The sequence below is a fragment of the Diadema antillarum genome, unplaced genomic scaffold (assembly GCF_040938485.1).
Source record: "Diadema antillarum isolate AM-2024a unplaced genomic scaffold, OU_Dant_1.0 scf00000110, whole genome shotgun sequence".
Classification (NCBI taxonomy): domain Eukaryota; kingdom Metazoa; phylum Echinodermata; class Echinoidea; order Diadematoida; family Diadematidae; genus Diadema; species Diadema antillarum.
Window position 1 is genome coordinate 609362 of NW_027270999.1, and position 20905 is coordinate 630266.

Below are 20905 nucleotides of genomic sequence, written 5' to 3' on the forward strand. Positions count from 1 at the left end.
AAAACATACATAAACACAAACACGAATACATGATCAGATAATCACAAGAACTCATAAGGTGTCACATATTATTACAAACTAATACACCAACAAAACACACAGTCAGCATGTACACTGTAACACTGAAACCATCTCTCTTTCCATCACTCTCTCTCTCTCTCCCTCTCTCTTTTCATACAATACATTAAATACCTATCATCATATGACACGATATGATACGCACGTTTGTACAGAACAGTAACCAGATAGTTACTATGTTTTCCTAATTCTCTACGCGAAAGTGTAAATAATCCTTAGTAAAAACGGATAGCTTTCATTCAAGTACATGTGCGTAATCATTATATAACAATTCTAATAATATAGAGGAAATCATTCTGGTTATAAGTGTTGGGAGACTTCCTTCTCGTCATGGTTATTATTCCAGTACCCTGGATATACTGTATATTGGTATAGAGTCCATAAAATGTCGTTCATTAAAATACACATGAACACCGAAAGACCATGCACAATAATCAAGGCCGTATAGCACTGTCAAAGTTAAAGGAGTCTTCTGTTATGTTCAGAACTCTGTTTAAAAAAAAATAGTAACTGATAAAATTGAGTTGCAATATCATCGAAATTGCTGTCTAGCTGTCTAGGCTATAGCTTCAGTTGATTTCGACATGATCGATGGGATATGACTTAGTGGAGGCAACCCATCACAGATTAAACTTCAGTTCCTCTACCTCAATAAGCTTAGCTCAATATCTTACATCTTTTGTTATGAAACGGAAGAAGGGAGGGGACGACCAGTGAGCAAATGTTGACGGCACCAATGCTGTTGTCTTTGAGTAATTACCGTGACATACAAATATTTTCTTGATTATGGGCTGTGTACTTTGCATGATTACCGCTAAATTTAAGTCACATCTTGCTGATCGATTGACTGAAAATCAATGATCCCCAAACCAACCGAACTATAGACGTGACCTTGACTTTCACGAAACGATGGCAGCTGACCAGCAGATGAATAATCTTTTATACACCTAAAGCAGAGAGCAAGACCTGTTCATTGAGGCGGACAACATACGTATATATAATAATAATGATAATAATAATAATAATAATAATAATATATATATATATATATATATATACATATATACGTATATTTAGACGTGGACGTGGACAACCTACTCTTTGATATATACATATACATACATAAACATATATATGATTTTATATATATATATATAAATATATATATATATATATATATTAAAGAGTAGGTTGTCTACGTGTTGGCAAAATAATGAGATATTATATGGATGTGACCAATTTGTGGAAATATGCAAACATTAAAATAGCAGATTACATAGTGTTCTGTTCATCATCATTACTTTCCCTTATCCCTTTTATAGTATGGTCGATAGATCTACAATTACACTTCGTGACGAGCATCTGCAAGATCGTCTTCTAATGAAATAGGAAAGGTATCCTGATTATATCCAACCCTTTGCAATTCTATCTACACCGTGTGACTATGAGTTTCTCTGCATGGCTGAATTTGCAGTCGTCTCATTGAGATGGAAAGACAATTAGAACGTTTTTGTTTGTTTGTTTGTTTGATTTTTTTTTTTACAAATGTTTAGGTGATATGATAATGTTAATTCGTTGCAGTGAATTTGTACCTCGAGCTTTTTATGTATCCAATGAAGAGGAATAAGAAATTGAGGTTCTAGTATTATAGTTGGCGTGCTTGGTGTGGGAATCTTATCATACGTATTTATCGGCAACAGTTGTATCACATACTATGCACCCAATCAATACGCCAGATGTGACACACAGCACAACTCTCTCACGAACACACACACGTACACACATACACACGTACACACACACACACACACACACACACACACACACACACAAATGTATGTTAAATATATCGTTTGATTAGTTGAAGTTGCGTGAAAAGAAATAACACAGCCCACTTAAAGTCATCACGAAACATTTGCAGGAAACATTTGCAGGAAGTGACGATTTAACATTTCAATTACGAGGCTCTTTAAAATCTTTCAAAGAAAAAAACACAAATGAAAAAAAAATCACAAAAAACAGATCTTGATTTTGTTTCCATCTTGAACCTCTTGGCCATCCCAGAATCAGAAGATTTTTTTTAAAGAAAAAGTCATGCAGTTAGGAAGGCCCATTACATGCACGTGACATGCTTTCCGCAGAGTTATATAAACTAGATACCTAGACCAGGGAGGTGGACCACCTCCCTGCCTAGACATAATATTTTGCACTTCCCTGTGTCATATATCTCTCTTCTAATCTGACTATCCTCTCTGTGTGTGAATAATATATATACATGTATACATCTATCCATATTGGCATACACACTTTAAATATTGCCATACATGACTGTGTAGTAATTACAATGGTCATGTTTCAAAATGAAAGCACATTGTGGTAGCGACCATGATGAAACTCACCTGTCTGTACCGTCAGCGTCCTGATAGACACTCTTGTAAAATCCCACTATTGTCTCATTCAACAAACCGTAGAAATCGATGATTATTCTGTAATTACCTGGGAGAAATCAGTGAAACCAGTGGAAATGTGACAATATTAACTTGTATGATTGGAATAATACTTGGGGCGCTGTAGTGACCAAACAGAGTCGAATATGTTTTCAAGAGCACGATGCAGATGATGATGTTGATGACGAATCCTCATCTTTCGAGCCTGGGTTTCAGAGAAGCAGCAGTGAAGGATTTAGTATGAGAACTAAGTTACTTTTAATATTACCATGTGTTATTTCCCTCATCATACCGCCTCTACCATTGCCATTATTACTCATAGTCACGAGAGAGAAATTTCACATTTGCAAGGCCTTCGAAATTTGAGCCTAATTATAATCGTTGATGTGGAACCTGTTTTTATCTCCATTATTTTTCGTTACTATAATCAATGCGTGTATGGTAAAAAGAAAAAGCAGAACCAAAAATATCTTCATAACAATTTAATATATATTTTAAAGGTCAATCTCAGAAAATCACCAAGAAAAGTCTTTGAAATATGATAATGATGAACATAGAGCATGCGGTGAAATAGTGACAATTTTCTCAGCAGTTGGATTGCGACAGGCAGTGCAATAATGAGAATATCCAGAGGTGCTCCCAAATCCGCATTTCTCGCAGAAAACACGATAATTATCACTTCAAGCTAAAAGTCTTTTCAAAGTGCCATGACATCAGATTCTTTATCAGGTCAAAGAGGTGATATCAGTGTAATCAAACCAATCACTTCAGTTATCTTATTATCGATTCATTTCAGCATTATGATATAACTAAATTTATGATTCGGTACTCTTTGTATAATAACGATTGTTAACTATATTCACATGTCAATGTGCATAATGACATTTATACTAATATCTATCTTATAGATATAGGGAATTATACATCAAGTTTATGTAAAAGACGATTATTGATTACACATCTTCTTGGAGAAACTCTTTTCAAATGAACAGTTAAAAACTTGTCCGTCGGTTTGAGTGTGTTCAGGAAAAATTGTAATCTTTGGTTTACAAAGAAAAAAAAAATACATGTGCAAAACGCAAAACGCAAAACCATGCACTGTTTCTTTAAAGCAGATGTGATTTATTTTATTTCTTTGTTGTTGTTGTTGTTGTTGTTGTTGTTGTTGATTGCGATACATACATCACCATTGAAATCGTTACTGCTTTCAAACATTCACATAACCCTCCACGTGGCGCTCCTGGTTTTTTTTATCTTCGCACACCATGTAGACACTTGATGTTCATTCTTCGTCTTTATTCAGAACTGGCTGGTCTTCATTATTTGGACATGTTTACCGGGCCTTACACAGACGATGAAACTCTTTCAACTATCAATCGCAAACAAACCACAATATGCTATCTGCGATCGTGATTGAGCCATATTTTCCAGTGTTTTTCTTGAGGGGGCGGGACCGTATTATGTAAGCCTCCGTACAGTAACATTCACATTAATATTGTCTATATAATCATTTGTATACATTTATAGGGTAAATGTACGCGGAAAGCCAAAAAAGAACTCCAGATGTGTCAGAAGACCCCCTCCCCCAACCCCCACCCCCTTCACCCAGCCCCCACCCCCTTCACCCAGCCCCCTGAAATTGATGAACTCGATCTTTGCTCCATGGGTCAGTCTGGTCAATCTGATCTGTGTGCACATTACGAAGGCTTGCTTGGATAAAGCCTCTACAAGTCTACGTAGACTGATTAAGATATCTCAGATTTGAATCTCTCTCAGGTTTTGCTTGAAAAAAATAATGCACGGTTAAAACTATCTTGTTCACATTGTACTAACTCCGTGGACGTGAGCCAGTTTCTTGATTGTATTTCTTCCTTCAATGACACGTAAACCAACGTAAATCTTCGTCTCACTTATGTACTTTCATTAGGCATTTCAAGGGCATTGCGAAACACGTCGATATTCTCTACTCATGAGTCAGATACCCTCTTCAATTCAATCTGAGATTTAAAAAAAAAGAACATATTCCTGAAGGTAGGGATTAAAATGGCTTAAGGTATAAGGATACAGTTATGAATTCACGTAGCTATTAGGATAGCTGCCAGAATAACAGTTACTGTAGTCATGGCATAGTTCGTTACCTATGTTCAGGCCGGTCATCAGTGGTATGACAAGAAATTCGTTGGGCTCATAGAAAAATGGATCATCTAGTGTCTGCTCAACTCCTGCCTCATCGGTAATTTTGACGTCGTAAATTGTCATCGCTTTGATGTGAAGGCGTGGAAACATGACAGGTGCATCTCCAGTAACTTCGACCTAGATTAAAAAAAAAGAAAGAAATAGAGTGCAGATAAATCGTTTTTGCTATCGTAGTAGCGTTTTTTCCCTTTTCCACTTCTGGTAAGATATCTATCCACTCTATGCCGTAATTGCATACAAAGATAAGCAGTACTTGAACCATCTGCAAACGTCACAACAGGTCAAAGTTAGTCAATCCAGGTGCTTGACTTCAGTGCATTAAACTAAAAGGAACTTCTAGTACAGTAATAATTTAGTCTGAAAAGAAAGAGTAATATCTTACAAGTTCAATAATGGAAATTTGATTAGAATAGGAAGAAAGGATAAGGGAAGTTATGAAATTGTGAAGTTTCCCTAATTTCTGCTGAACATTTCAAAATTGTAATTACAAAGTATATGACAAGTTGTGAGGGGATGAGCATCATTACTTCACTACTTGCATATTCATATTAACTGTTCAAGAACTGTTTCCTGAAAAATTAGCGAAAATTCAAAATGTCATATATAGCTTCTTTAATTTTCATCCTATGTTAATAGATAAAATTTTCACCATTGTGCCAAGACGTTTTTATTCCTTCTTTTCAGATTACCTTTCAGCTGCACTGGAATTGCCTTTTAAAGAAGAAATCTACCCCAAAAATAAATAAACTTCAAAATAAGAGGAAATTATCCTCTACCGAATGAATGACAAAAGGGACAATTCTGCAGCCACTGTTTAAGAGTACAACTCATTCTTTTCTTATCAGACAAAACTGTGTTTTTGATTTCTAGATTTCTGACAAATACCGGGGACAAATAGTGAGAACGTGTGCAAGTCTCATTTTCTTTTATACATTGTGATCCACTTTATGAGCAAGTAATTGCCAATTGAGTTATAACCTATCATGCCATCGTGCCCACAAAGCTTGTGTCCTTTACACACACCAAAACACTCAAATGTGAATGCAAACAGTCTTAAGTTAGATAAGGAGGTGAATGATAAGAAGTTTAATCTTTATTTGCAACTCCTCCTGTTTGCTAAATCGATAGAGCCTTCCCGTGACCAGGCAAAGGTAACACCAGTTGATACTCAGCGATGGCCGAAGTTTACGAAGTTCCTCATGCAATTGGCAATTAGTATTGAGTTAAAGAGTGTAATGGGATGGTACAGTTTCGGTTGCGATGAGGCTTGAGGTTTCCAACGTTTTTTGATGAAGAGTTTTTGAGATAATGAGAAACTTCTTATGAAATATGAAAGAGCATATAATTCTAAGAGGAATTCAAAGTTTATTTGACGAAATTTGGTGGTGAAATGCAAGTATTGTCTCGTGACTAAATTAATATCTGTGTCCTATTTATGTATCTGACTCTGTTATCCTAACAAAAGGTGGGACCCATAACCTTTTATTCAAATTACTTTGTTTTTGGATATCTCAGCCACTTCAAAACCAATTTTCATAAATGTTTGAATTCGTCTTAGAATTGTATGCTTTTCAATATTTCATGAAGTGGTTTCTAAGTATCTTGCAAAAAGTTAACTGAATTCTCACCTCAACCAGTACCATAATATTATACCAGCCCTTTAATCGAGTGAATTATCATGATGAAGGCATCCATTGGCTTTCCATTATCACAGACTTGTATTAGATTTCGGAGAGGAAAGTTTGCTATAACTAACTATAACAAATTACAAAATAAACCATTTTGATGCTGCAAAGTCTCTATTGATCCTCATTATCATGAAAGAAACAAAACATGGCATTAAAAAATCAGAAACTAGTTTTAATTGGCTTTGCTTGAATATCTTGTGGTATCTTTTACTTTTCTCTGTATGTAATACTAATCACAATTTATGGTCGTTTCATCCCCGTTTGTTAGCCACATACTGGTTTATGTTTGCTGACATTGCAAGTATTGTCTCGTGACTAAATTAATATCTGTGTCCTATTTATGTATCTGACTCTGTTATCATCAGTGACTTAACACGTACCTGGGCATATGTTTTATTTGGAACACTATTGTTTTCTGACACTGATGCAATTTTCGAAACATCTTAAATGTTTGGCCCAGTGACTTTTTTTGAAATTCTTTATTTTAAATGTTATGAAAACCGTTGCATTTCACTTTATAACATCTATAATAAATATTGGAATGTCTACCTCATTCCTCAACGATAATCATCTGATCATTTCCCATAGATCCGTTGGGTTTAAAACACTTACATCGGTCATAACTGCAGGGGGCTTTAAACATTAGAAGAAAAGATGATTTAATGGGCTATGCAATGAGTAAGGTGCATTGCTATGTCAGTGTATGAAATTAATTGTATTGTTAGGCATACTTAAGCCTCAAAAGAGTTACCGAATATTGGGGTATGGTTGAAATAGATATAAACATATTAACGGCACCCAAACCGAATCCGTCTGTATACGATCAGTGACTCTGGGATTTGGTACAGATAAGCAATATCTCATCGAAAATTTATAGCACTATAAAGCTATCTGCAAAGTGTCATTGGCCCGCCCGATGTGTATGCCTACACAGCTTGAAATCGGCGACACTGTAATTTAAACTATACCCTTATCCCGGGTTAAAAGGTATCATTCCAAAAGAGAAAAGGTCAAGTGTCAGATAAGATTTCTCGGGTGTCGTGTCAGTCAATGCCTGTTTATATTATGATGAAATGGTTTGTGAGGTTCAGGAAGATAGGCCTACTTTGGGCCATAGAATGTGTGTGTGTGTGTGTGTGTGTAATCACGTTTATCAATCAGAAAATATTCAGAAATATTCCGCTGATAAATAGGGGAGCGTTTGAATCGATGTTTGTGGTTATCTTCGTAGAGCCGTGGCCCCAATTACACCAAGCTGATCGGCCGAGGCACACTGGTCATAATTTTCCTTTTTACAGAAGAAATCCTCCCCCAAATAAATAAAATCTACAAGAAAGGGAGGAAATATCCCTACAGAACGTTAACAATATGACAAAAATCGGATATGACATGAGAAAGATATGACACTTTGAAATGTCACATTTTTCGAAAAACATTTCTTGACCAGTCCTTACGAATATTCAAATGAGCGAGTTGATGATATCGTGCCGCAACAATTCTTATGTATTTTACTTATGAATTCTAATTCGGAAAATTCTTATTTTTAGCTAACACAGGTAAAGGCATATATTCCCATACCAAAATACGTCAGAGTTAACATTTGTTCTTTTTCATTTTGGATTGTTTAACGAAAGTTTTATTTTTCATACGGCTGAAACATGAGATTTTTGTCACTTCCGTAAATGCAATGAATAAAAAAAATATTGAGAGCATGTTATCTTCATATTGCTGATTTCGATATTCATAACGACTGGTCAGGAAGTGTTTTCCGAAAATTTTGAAATTTCAAAATATCATAACTTCCTTATTTCCTATCATTGTTTTGCACTGTTCTGCACATATTTCTTCTCTTTAATACTTTATTATGCATGAAACTGATAGCCTTTTGGAGTGGATTTCTTCTTTAAACAGTTGCAAGGGCTCTGTCGCTGCAAATGCGTGTGCACGGATCTGAACGTTGTTTGGAAAACAACCCAAACTATACACACACCCAAACTCACACTTTAAAAAAAAAGGAAGTCAGCTCTCAAATATAATTAACCATTTCAAATGAAACTTTGATATTTCACATTGAAAATCAAACTCTGCAATTGACCGTGCAAACATAACGAGGCCATTTTTGAAAGACTGTTTCTTCAAAGATGGGGAAAGGGGCAAACCTCCATGACACAAGAATGCTGTTTACAGGCTGAAACTGTACGAGTCACAGGTACATAGTTGTGGAATGACTCAGCATCAATTTCCCTTCCAGCGCACTGAATCCTCCCTAATCCTTTCTCACAAGATAACAGCTATCAAAGTGTAGTGTGATGGATGCAAGATGATTGTAAATGCTGCAAACAGGTGGAATATCCTTCACAGGTGTAAACATAAACTTCACGTCTGTTCATATTACTCTTGCAACACATCCCTACACGAAAGAAAATGGAAACTAGATTTCTTCTTTGTTTGTTTCGATCAAACATATAGACGAGATCGATCTCATGTTTTCGTATTTCTTGAGTCATGAAAAACACGAGCACGTAAGAGCACTTGGCTCATCTCCTCTATAGAAGGAGCGATAATAATCATCCTATGTCAGTACACGCGTGCGTAGAGGGCATGTGTCCTTTTCATGATTTATCATTTGTGCAATTCTTACTATTTTTTCTGTATATCGTTCCACTCCTGCGACAGCCGGTTTTCGTATTTTCAGCCAAAATGGCACATAATTGTATTCAACGGCACCCAGAAATCATCTTTTGAACAGATATTAGACCTCATTATGATGTGCCCTACCAATAATTTTGCGCGTGCAGTTAATCCCTTTAACGTGAGTAAGCGAAGGATCCAGGGGATGTTTCAGGCTTTGGGTAATGATTTCACTTCCGTTTTTGAAGGAGGGCCAAGAAATTTCAGAGTCAGTCGATGTATATAGTCAAGCACTGCTCAAAAACAGTTTCAGGCGTGCATAATCAGAAACAGTCACCTTGTGAATTCAGGAGGGGGAGGGTAACGTCAGGTTTACTTCTGCCTGTTAACTTAGGTTGTGGGGACAGTAAAAACATACGTTACATGTATTCCTGACGGCGTAGTGGACTCAAGCAGAAAGAAACTTTGGCTTACGAGTTAAGGCATTGGATACTGGTATATGATTTGGATTTTGTGGCTTCTTTCCATTCAGATTTCTCTGTCATTTCTTCTTTAAGTATACAAGTAACTTTTCTGCTTTCATTAATGACTATTCTAGTACTATAGACTAGTTATCAATCCTCTTTCGTAATGGTCCGTAGGAGGTAGTTTTCGTTTGTTATTGTATTCATATTACTGCATACATTTATATGTTTATGTGTTTAGTGAGCATGCATGCAAAATAAGATGATCTTTGTGGTGTATTATTGACTATCTCGGGAAATAGACAGACAAAAATTACTATTACAAAATCAGTACCGATAGCCATATATGACGTCATAATTTACTGTCCATTCCATAATACTTGTTTTCTCTTTGCGAAGAGAAGTCCTTGTTTCGATAATGACTTTGTCAAATAGTTTCTTAAGTTGAGAATAGGGGCTTGGAACGAACCTCGATTTCTACGTGACCAGTGAAGTCCTCTGTGGTCAGATTTGGGTGCAACCTCAGGTGGTAGTGATGGGGGATCAGATTTTCCGGTAACCGTAACTCCTCCCATTCGTTGCTGTTGGCCTTCTCTACGGGTGTGTCTTCTGGGATTTGGTCCCATTTTGGAGAACCAGCCTCATCCATGCCATCTCCATTAAAGACAAGGACCTCGTCCCCCGCCTCTACCTCGCATGTCTGTGACTGGGGCAGGAGGCCACATAGCAGCCCGACCATCAGGCAGAGGCACGCAACGAGCACTCCAGCAGCAATCAGCTGACTACGGCGGAGAAAGTAGCCACCACTTTTCTGGTAAAAGTCATCCTCAATCATAATTCCTGTGATTGTCTCTCTTTTTCCAGAAGAACTCAGTTATGTATCGGTTGTCGATTCAATAACAGGTGAACTACGGTCTCTTCGCTCACGGCCAGGACTCCGCGCTCAACTATTGTCACCGCACTGTTGATTCAAGAGGCTGATAGCGACGCGTTTCTGGACGCACGCACAAACCTCCCCTTTCCCCTGTTTCGCGATATTGAAGCTCCCTGGTTTCCACAAGGAGGTAGGCCTACTTGGCAAGACACTTGGTTTCAACTGCTTCGATACATGTCTTCCGTAATCAATCCTTCAGCAAACAGTAATATTGCCACTGTTATCAGAGTCATCTCCCTGATACGCCCCTTGTATGCCAGTTTACGATTCAGCCATTGGTCTAAATTAGTGATTGGGGACTGATACTATTTCCAAGCATTTGGTCAAAAGCCATGTCCTACCCTAAACACCAGGTGTATGGTCACTCCGCAGGTTTCTCTCCCACTTGGAGATTGTTCTTATAGGCCTATAAGTACAATCTCTTTATTCTTCCATGCGCTATATATTCTTCAACATAGATTGTCATTTATTTTCCCCCTTTATTTTTCAACGAGGCATGGAACTTTTCCAGACACCAAAACCCTCTCCTTCCGAAGATGTTTAACTTCTTTTACGTCATGCCCCGGCCGGGGTCATGACACGGCTGACATCATCTACATAGTTGTTTAACTAAAATTGTATACAATACTAGTGAGGGCAATTAATGTCGTATTCCCCGAAAGTAGACAGTCCATATCATTATTATTACCCGTTTCAGACATCTTGAGTAATATGGACTCGTAAATTCCAATTTGAAAATTATTGTGTGTGTGTGTGTGTGTGTGTGTGTGTGAGAGAGAGAGAGAGAGAGAGAGAGAGGGGGGGGGGGGGGGAGAGAACCCGGCAACCAACAACGCAATCTCACGCGGCTGCATCTGCTGTACGAATGTAGGGCCCGCCCATTTTTATTTGAGGGATCGAGGGAACCAGCGGGAGTCGGGGCTTGCTCATATTTCTGTTGTCATGGAAACGAAACGGATTTGACATGACCTCGAAATACTTGAGATGTTGAGTTCATTTTCCTTCACTTACATCTGCGGAACTGGACATTGTGAATCTTCTGGTTGATTATAAACAAAAATCAGCAGGGGCTGTACTTTTCTCATAGACTATCATTTCAATTCAATTTATTTCAATTTATTTCAATTTATTTCATACTTCTTATATATCAATATTGCATCAAAAACGGTAGTACGAGTTCTTTTACCTTTTCAACAATGTACAGAACAAGAGAAATATACATACATGGTAACGACGCAGTAATTATAATGATAACTATACCTGCTGTATTACCTTGGCACCAATACTGTGATCTTTGTGATGTGATTTTGGTTGTATGGATTGGAAAAATGAATGTAAGCAATAAAACACCACGTAATACACCCGCCCAGGCATTAGCTTATTGTAAACAAAAACACTGCATTTCCAATTTTTGGCTGTCCTTTAATCTTCACAGTATTTAGGTCGTTCACATCACTAACTCTATAACACAAGGGGAAAAAAGCACAATTTTGTGGCTGTAGACCAAGTATTTTTGTGCTTTTATTTCAAAAGTGGGAGAATACTAGGCTAGTATGCAATGAAAACACGCAAACACACCACAGACATGTGTGACATAACGCACGATACATACTGACGAACTGGAATACAGTTGTAATCAGAGCAGGCCTAATTGTTGTTGATGAAAATCTTCCCTCCTCCGTATGGCACCCTTCTCCTCCACATCATCATCAGGATGAGCCATGCATGACGTAAAACAGTTTATTGTAATATACGAGGTCACTTAAGAGAGAGAAATGGGGGGGGGGGGGACTCAGATTATTCAGTTTTTGGATTACTGAACCTTGTTTCATTTTCGGATTAACGAACCTTCGAAATAACGATATTTTATTTTCACCTTAACGAACCTTTGGAATAACCAACCTTACCCATTTTCAGATTAACGAACCTATATAGGGCCTAAGGAAGCTTGCGCGTTTCGGAATTAACGAACGTAATGCTGCGTTGACACCATATTCCCGGCGGCCGCGGCAGCCCCGTTTGCCCGTAATGCGCCGGTGGGTAGATGGGATATTCTCCTGTTTTTTCCCTCCATCGTGTCCATAGTCTCGTTTGTTCCAGTCCTCCATCCGGTGAACATGTAGCTATAGACGCCATTCTCACGGCGTCTGGTCAGACTAGACTACAAAATATTTTCCGTCGCGTCCCACTACGAACCGCCCATAGTTTTGTTACGGCCTATTATAGTTTATTACGTGCCGTCGTGTTTTGTTGCGTTTACCCCGTTTTAGTACGGCATATATAAGGTTCCTCAGCAGCGGGACCGCCGTGGATTTTTTTTTTTTTTTTTGACAGTTTAAAACTCTGACGCGGCATCCACGGCAATCACACCAACTGCATGTGTCACGTTTGCCCGTCCCTTCCCACCGCGCGTTGTCTCTCGTCCATCCCGTTTTGTCCTCCGTGACCTTGAAACGGGACTGCTTGAGTCGAAGGGAACATTATGGTGTAAACGCAGCATTATCACGATGGGAATAACATTATTTCATTTTCGGATTAACGAACCTTCGGAATAGCGATCATCATACCACTTTTGTGTGCATAAAGTGCAAAATTAGACGAGAAATATATTTATGGTATTAAAGTAAAAAAAGAAAGAAAAGAAAACCACCGCTTTAGATACCCATTTTGATGACCATTACAAAAAGTCTACACACGTCGGCGGACAAACTCTTAATGAGGTATGATGTCATATTTTCATTAACATACAACCAATTCTCGCTATCGCCAATGACGTAAAAAGTACCCGGATGTGGTTTTCTCGTCAAGATTTAGTTCACTTGGTAGCAAGGGCACTTCCGGCGCGGGGCATAATTTGCACAACGCTAGCATGCGCGTACGTGTACCTTACCTATAGCGCAGCGCCGACCACGGATACTAGTACAGTAGGCCGCTGTACTGCCCGAGTAACGAGCCAGCGAGTGGCCAGGCCTGTCATGCATACTCGTTAGTCCCCGCCGCCGGCGGCCGGCCTTTCTTGCTAGCTAGCATGCACCACTCACTGCACGCAGCGCATAAGCTAACACATACCGGTACGGCGTACATCACAGATCAGTCATCTCTGCATACGCTGAAAATATGCTGGAAAATATTCACCCACCTGGATATACAGTATATCGTCATGGAATGCCCATCTTTTTTCTTTATTTGTTCTCTGTCGAAATGTCGCGAACACAATCGGGAACGAACAGTGATCTCGAACTTATTCTGTCTCCAAAGCAATTTCTTCCAAGTAAGTACACGTACAAGTTGTACGTACAATGTACGTAGGCACTGTACTAGGTCTACTACTAGTACCTAGTGCTACTACCACTACTAATAAGTCGCGCGTGCACGTACTGCGCTGTGGAGTCACCCGCAAACTTCACCCACGCTGCCACGTCACGTCTCGCATGCCAGTAAGGGTCCTATTTCTGCAGATTTTTTTCATTTATTGTCGTGCGAACAACACATGGCAGCTTCGCAGCAACAACCAATAGTTGTAGTAACAGCAATTTCTTAAGAATGGAGAAATTTCAAATCATATTAAAGCTGTAATTCAAGTCGAGAAAACCGGAAGTACACGTAGAATACAGTCGGTTGTGTGTGTAAATCGCATTAGTCACGTATCACGCGCGTACGAACGGAAGTGACTTTGCTACCGGACTATCCCATAATGCACCGTAAATGACGCTTAAATCAACATCCGGGTACTTTTTACGTCATTGGCGATAGCGAGAATTGAAACCCGTTGCTGGTAGTGTATAATGAATATTCATTAATTGATCACGCGTTGACCTCATTTGCATACAAACACAGGTCAAAGATATTAGCCAATCACGAGCTAGCGCTGGACGGCTGGCTAGCGTGGTCGCGCTCCGCGAAATACCAGCATGCGATGCGCGCAGCTAGCTGTATTATGCATGCACTGAGGGGATAGCTAGCTAGCTATACTAGTAATATAGCTAATGTGACTAGATGTAGTTGTATACGTAATATTACGTATGCATGCAACACAAGAAAGTGTTAGAACTTATTTCATATTTGGACTTCATCGAGTAGGGCTCTAGACCTCTATTCTACAAGTACGAGACTACTTCATTCTGGAACCAATGAATGAACACCCAACCCAAAGACCAAGGAGAAGATGTGCTTCATATTGCATCGGACATTTCAAAAAACTTCAAGAACTTCCAGAATTAGGCCTACCGCGGAGACCCAGGAGAAAACAACTGCAGTGCCAGTGGAACAAAAAGTCAGCATTTGATGTCGAGGTAGGCCTAACGTTAAACTCTACTAAACATCATTCTAATATTTTGAAGCATGTTTAAGTATTGTCTCATGTAACTGTTAGCGCCGATGTAGAATATAACGAATCAAACTAGTGTAATTTATAGAGGGGATTAAACTAGTAAAAGTCAAAACTATTTATGCATTCAACAAACAGTCACTAGTAAAAACAGTCAGTAACACTAACAGTAAGGTATACTGTAAGGTATACACTTACACTTACTGTAAGGTAACACTTACTGTAAGGTATACACTCTAGTCTGTAGTGTACTAGCTATAGTAACTAGTAGTACGTAGTATTAACGTAGTAACAGCACCAACCGTAACCCGGTCCACCAGGGTCAGTGAGCGGTAATTAACACGAATGAGCCTTTTTCTTGCGTATTCAGCGGCAGTTAAATAACGTCCCTCAATTGTTCTAGCCAAGTTACAGTCTCGGGAGCAGGCCTCAGGCTTAGGGTGTAAATTAGGTCCCCCAACATGGACCAAGTTGTCAGGAAGGCGGGTGATATGAGCGCCCATCTGGGGGGCGTTTCATCAACAAGTTCGTCGGAGGTTTTCACCGACAAATTTGCTATCAGCCAATCAGACGCAAGGATTTCAGTAGCTTTCAACAGTTGTCAGTGTATATCACTGACAAAAAGTTTACCGTTTCATGAAACGCATCACGTCCTCGACCACGTAATCGTAACACCATGGTTACTTCCTGTCTCCCCCCCCCCCCCCCCTCCCCCCGACCCGGGGGAAAAAATGGAAAAAATTGGATTAATTTTTTTTTTCATCATTTCATTTTCATTTTCATCGACTGTAAATCTGACGTTAGTGTTTAATAACTGTCAACCATATTAAAGCACTGAAGCACAGCAGTATTTAATAAAAGTCCCAGTAAAAAAATAATATCGAACACTTTAGAGACAGTAGTGCGTGGGTAGCTTTTTTCTTATTTCCGTGAGTATTATACTATACTTATAGCACAAGGTGATAGCTTATTAAGTATATTGTCTAGCTAGATTGTTCATCTCATTCTAGAAAATCGTTTTCATCATTTCATTTGATAACTTATCATAGAAACTCTAGTTCTTACAATTAATTATTGATGCTCTGTTTATTTTTACATGAAAGATTCTGGAGGAAGATGATCACACGGTTTTAGTTCACTATACCGGATGGGGGGATCAGTGGGATCAGTGGCTGGAAAAGGTAAGATGTATTTTCCAAAATTTAAACTATGGTCAATGGAAAGCCAAATGCCTGTTGACTCCTGCTGATGTGCATGGATGCTGCATACATCTCATTTTATTGTGCTACTTATTCATCTTCACATGTACTTGAATAGATTTTCAAACATTTTTTTCATTTTCTCAAACCTAAGCTCAAATAAAGATAAAAAATACTCCAGAGCACAGTCTGGAGAGGACATCATTTGCCAAACACAAATCAGTTCAACTAACAGGAACGTACAATAGATACTGCAATGTTGTCTTCCCAGAGCTGATCACTTCTTCATAATTATATACAATACCAGCATAGAAGAGAATTCCTATGTCAGAAATGCTGTCCATCTCTTGGAAAATGAAGGCACTGTGAATGTGTTGTACAAAGTCCCTAAAAAAGTCCTATGCTCCAAAAGCTCTTGGGAAGTTAAATTCCACTGTCAATTGTAGAATTTAGTTTAGCTGACTTGCGTTTGACAAATGATGTCACCTTATAGAGTGTGATCTGGAGGGTTGTTTATATTTATATTTTTGTTTTTAGGGGGAAGCTTAGATTTGAGGAAATGATATGATTGACAAAAATGTTAGAAAATTTGTCATACATTGTATACAATGTGAAGATGAACAAGTAACGCAATAAAATGAGATGTATGCGGTATTGCACGTCACCAGGAATCAACATGTATAATTGGTAGAGATGCTTGTTCTTAATTGTGTAACATAATTCAAATAATCTATCAGGAATCTTCAGTCACGTGTCTTTTCGTGCTTACTTGAATGCCCTATGGTATATGGAATCTAAATAATGTTTTTACTCTGTAGATTGCTCTAATGTGAAACTGAATGCCCATTATGAATTTTTTTTTGTTGCCCTATATCGAAATTGAATGACTCTCTATACTCTTCCATGCACTAATACGAAATTGAACAGGAAAACGTATATTCCTAATCATGTAACCCATGTTTAACATTAAACTGCCGAAGGGATAAAGCCATTGTTATAATTCAGTTATACATTGTACATGATTCCTTTCTACCTACTTATCCTTCGTGTGTATACTTACCACTTCTCTAATAAATGATGGGTGCTTAGTATTATCATCTTTGATTTACAGAGAGATTGTATGAACTTGACTTTTAATTTCAGGCGGATCTCATCACCAAAGAAGATTTTTCAGGCAGCTGCGGAACAGCAAGTGATGTCAAGACTGCGCTCAGGCTTGCCATAAAGGAAAAACTTACAATCAGCATAAACCAGAATCCGGAGTGCGTGGCACGTGTCCCTGTAGATCCACTGGTGTTCGAGGAAGTATTTGCACTTTGTAAAAATACTCAAGACCGTAACCTAATGAATGAGCTGAATGCCATCCTCGGACCCGACTGGAACGTAAGAATAACCAATATGGCAGGGGATTTCGCATACGTGAAAGAAAAGGGCCTTTACCTAAAGCTCAGGAAAATGAGACCAATTACCGAATTTGTGGAACGTAGTGGTACCCTGCAAGAACATCACCTGGAGAGAGGGCACTATCTGATGTTGAGGTTCATAAGGTCGTATGGAACTCGAGAAGAGTGGAAACAACAGAAATGAAGTCAAGACACAACAACGTTTTGTTTCAGGGTTGTTTAAGAGTTTTACAGTTTCTTAGTTTCAAAGTTATTGAGACATTTTACACTCACACGTCATTTCCATATTTTTTATGCAGTTTGATTCATTCATGAACTATGGCATACTTTTTTTTAAATGTAGATTTGGCTTTTGTTACTGAAGTTACAAAGTTACATATGCATAAGGGTCCACAACAGGTTTCAAACATTGTGTTTTCTTCTATATGTCAACATTATTCTATGAATATTTCTTCAACTCCTCGTCTACTGAATGCAATAAAATCGTATCTAATCAGACCTAAAGGACTTTTTTCTCGAATAAAGCAGTCACAACGTGGAGGGAAGCAGCGAGCTCTGTTCAGTAAGTGGCTTAAAAAGACAAAGACATGGCAGCTTAAAATTTTGCAGTCAGAATGTCCGCAAAAAAGTCTGCTTGATACCATAAAGAAACTGAAAAGAAAAAATGAGAAGTTGACAGACATAAAACAGAAGCTTGAAAAAGCTTTGAAAAAGAATGAACGCCTTGAATTGATCAGGAAAAAGTACAAGAAACGTGCTCTGCATCTCTCTATGTTACTGAGAAATAGACAATCAGGCAAGCGATCAGCATGGATGAGAAAAGAACATTACTCAAGGAGACATGCCAGGAGACTCTCAATGCATCTCAAAGAAGAGTGTCGGGCCAGGTTGCAATTTCTTGATTCGTGGGGAGTTCGTGTCATACATATCACTGTAACAGACACAAACAGTGGAGAACTGAAGGATATTTCTCTGATTGAAGATACAGAAGAGTTGTGTAGCATGACAGGATGTAATGAAGAGGACATTTTACAAAGGGTAAATCTCGCCGTGCTAGTAAAGGATGCTCATGGCATCTCAGATGAGTCTTGGAATGCACTTGCGTGTATCAGCAATATCCCGAATCTCAAAAAAGTAAAAAGCCACATGACAATCACTGAATGCGAAATGGATATCCCTTTGTCCAAAACCAAGTCGTCTAACCCAGGAGTTCAAAGAGATATAAAGGTACTTTTGAAAAAAGAAATTGAATGTCTTGTAGACAAGGGCATACTTGGAAAAGGTAAGCAGAACGTAGATGTGAAGATAACTGGAGATGGCACAGTGGTAGGCCATTGGCATTACGTGAATGTCACATGTACAATTCTAAACGATGAAGCCAATGCAACTTCCGCAAGTGTACATCATCCCATAGCGATACTTTGCGATGAAGAGAAATACAGTCAGTTGAAAGAACACTTGGTGGATATAGTGCAGGATGTAGCTTCCTTCACAAGTGTTGTCATTGACGAGTTGGAGTACACTATTCGATATCATTTATCAGGAGATTACAAGTTTCTTCTAACCATCTGTGGAATGGGAGCGGCCAATTCCAAATATCCGTGTATCTACTGCCTGATTGATAGTCAACATTTGCATGTTACAGCTCCAAAACAGCCCAGGAGAATCGGTGAAAAGGGATATTCCTGTGTACGAGATCCTATATTCAAGTCGATCGGAACGGAGAACGTAGTTTTTGATACGTTGCACATGTATCTTAGAATCACAGACAGGTTACTGAAGAAGATTATTCAGATGATCAACGAGCTTGACTTGCAAGAAATTGGATCAGTGAGTAGGTGTTATGCTCCTGAAAAAATGAAAAGATGCGCTAAGATGGAAGACATCTTGAAGAAAGCAGGTGTGCGTGGTGCTCCTCTGGCTTATGACAAAGATGCCAAAATGGTCAAATGCCGGGATCTGAGAGGACCAGAAAAACAAAAAGTTGAGAAAGTCTTGGATGACATAGAAAAGCTTGTTGACTCTCATGCACACGGACATGTAGTGGTAAATGCATGGCGCAGGTTTAGGGTTCTGTATGACGATGTTCGATCATTCAAGAAGGCTGAGGCCATGTCTCCTGACAGGCCTGCCAAATTGACAAAGTTGAGAAATGACTTGGTTGAGTGGTATGACAACCTGGTAGATGCTTGCACTTCGAAGATAGCAACCCCCTACATGCATCTCTTTGTAGTACATGCCGCTGATATCATAGAAAGGCTAGGTTCTATCCACATATTCAATGCTCAGGGACTAGAAAAATTAAATGACATGACAACAACGGAGTACTTTAGAGGTACTAATCATCGAAGAGGAGTTGAGTCACTAGTCCAGATCATGCGAAGGAGCAATAGACGCCTCTACCGTGCACACAAAGGCATAAAACTTCCACGAAAATCCTACAAGTGTGGAAAGTGTGGCAAATATGCTGGCCATAATAGTGCTACTTGTCAAATGTAGAATTATGTCACAATGAATCATAAATGGTTCATGCACATCCAGTCACCCAGACCATACAGAAGCAATGAAAAATTAATATGGATCTTTATGTTCATCGTTTTGTATAATAGTACAGAGATGTTGTTGATGTTCAAGATAGTATGCATGTCCAAAAAAAAAAAAAAAGGAGAAAAACGCAGGTGTTTAAACTTTGGGGTACTCTGCCCTACTTTGGGTAAAGGAATCAATTGACAAAACTGACAGTTATTGTAAAAAAAAAAAGATAAATGTTTCTGTCATTCTTTATTGACGCCAATGTAATGTCATGATGTCTTGCCCAGCACATCACTTGGTAGGATGAGTGTCCATGCACAAGAATTGACTACTAAGAGCGCACTAGATAGAGTATGAAAATATCACTAACTCAGATTGGATGGTATGTCATTTGCTTCCAATTGCCAAAGTAGAGCAGTACTGTTCTGATGGAAGTCAACTTTTTGAAACTTAAAAATTACCCTTTGAAGAACATTGCATAATTGTGTATCTTTCCTGAGAATATAAGGGTATAAAGTTCTATTTTCAAATGTCACCGTTTCATGTTTAATAATGTTACTATGATGGATGTACATGGCAAACTTTTTATGCTTCCGCCAGAAGAGGTCCGAGAAGTTTTCGGGTTGTCCGTCCGTCCGTGGATCAATCAAAATGCTACCAATTGTATATGATTTAAAGAATACAATGCCATCTAAAAAGCCCGTAAAAGAATCGTTGATGTAATATGCATTAGCTTCTATGATCGCAGGTCTCAATTACTGGTATGTCTTGAACATTATGTGCACTTCATTGAGCCGTAAGTCTTTACGCAATAATCATGATAATGACAACGGCTTGCAACTATGCAAACTACTAGTATTTCTTCAACTTTATTTTGAAATAATTTTTAAAATGTTTATATTTGATTTTTTTCAAACATATCTCACGTTTATAGAGTACAGCTTTGGGTCAAATTCTACTTTTTATAAGGTGTTCTGAATTTTTGCAAATGATAGTGCAGTATCAT

The 20905-nt window shown here is 38.5% G+C and overlaps 1 protein-coding gene across 1 annotated transcript in view; it reads right to left on the reverse strand.

Moving 5' to 3' along the window:
* Nucleotides 1-10339, reverse strand: part of LOC139719416 (glutamyl aminopeptidase-like) — a 33336-nt gene extending 22997 nt beyond the window's left edge. Inside the window, exons 1-3 of the mRNA XM_071630832.1 lie at nucleotides 9974-10339; nucleotides 4664-4838; nucleotides 2478-2574 (exon numbers count right to left, since the gene is read on the reverse strand). Coding sequence (XP_071486933.1) covers nucleotides 2478-2574; nucleotides 4664-4838; nucleotides 9974-10339 — 638 coding nt within the window. The remainder of the gene's footprint in view (nucleotides 1-2477; nucleotides 2575-4663; nucleotides 4839-9973) is intronic.
* Nucleotides 10340-20905: the final 10566 nt, after the last annotated feature.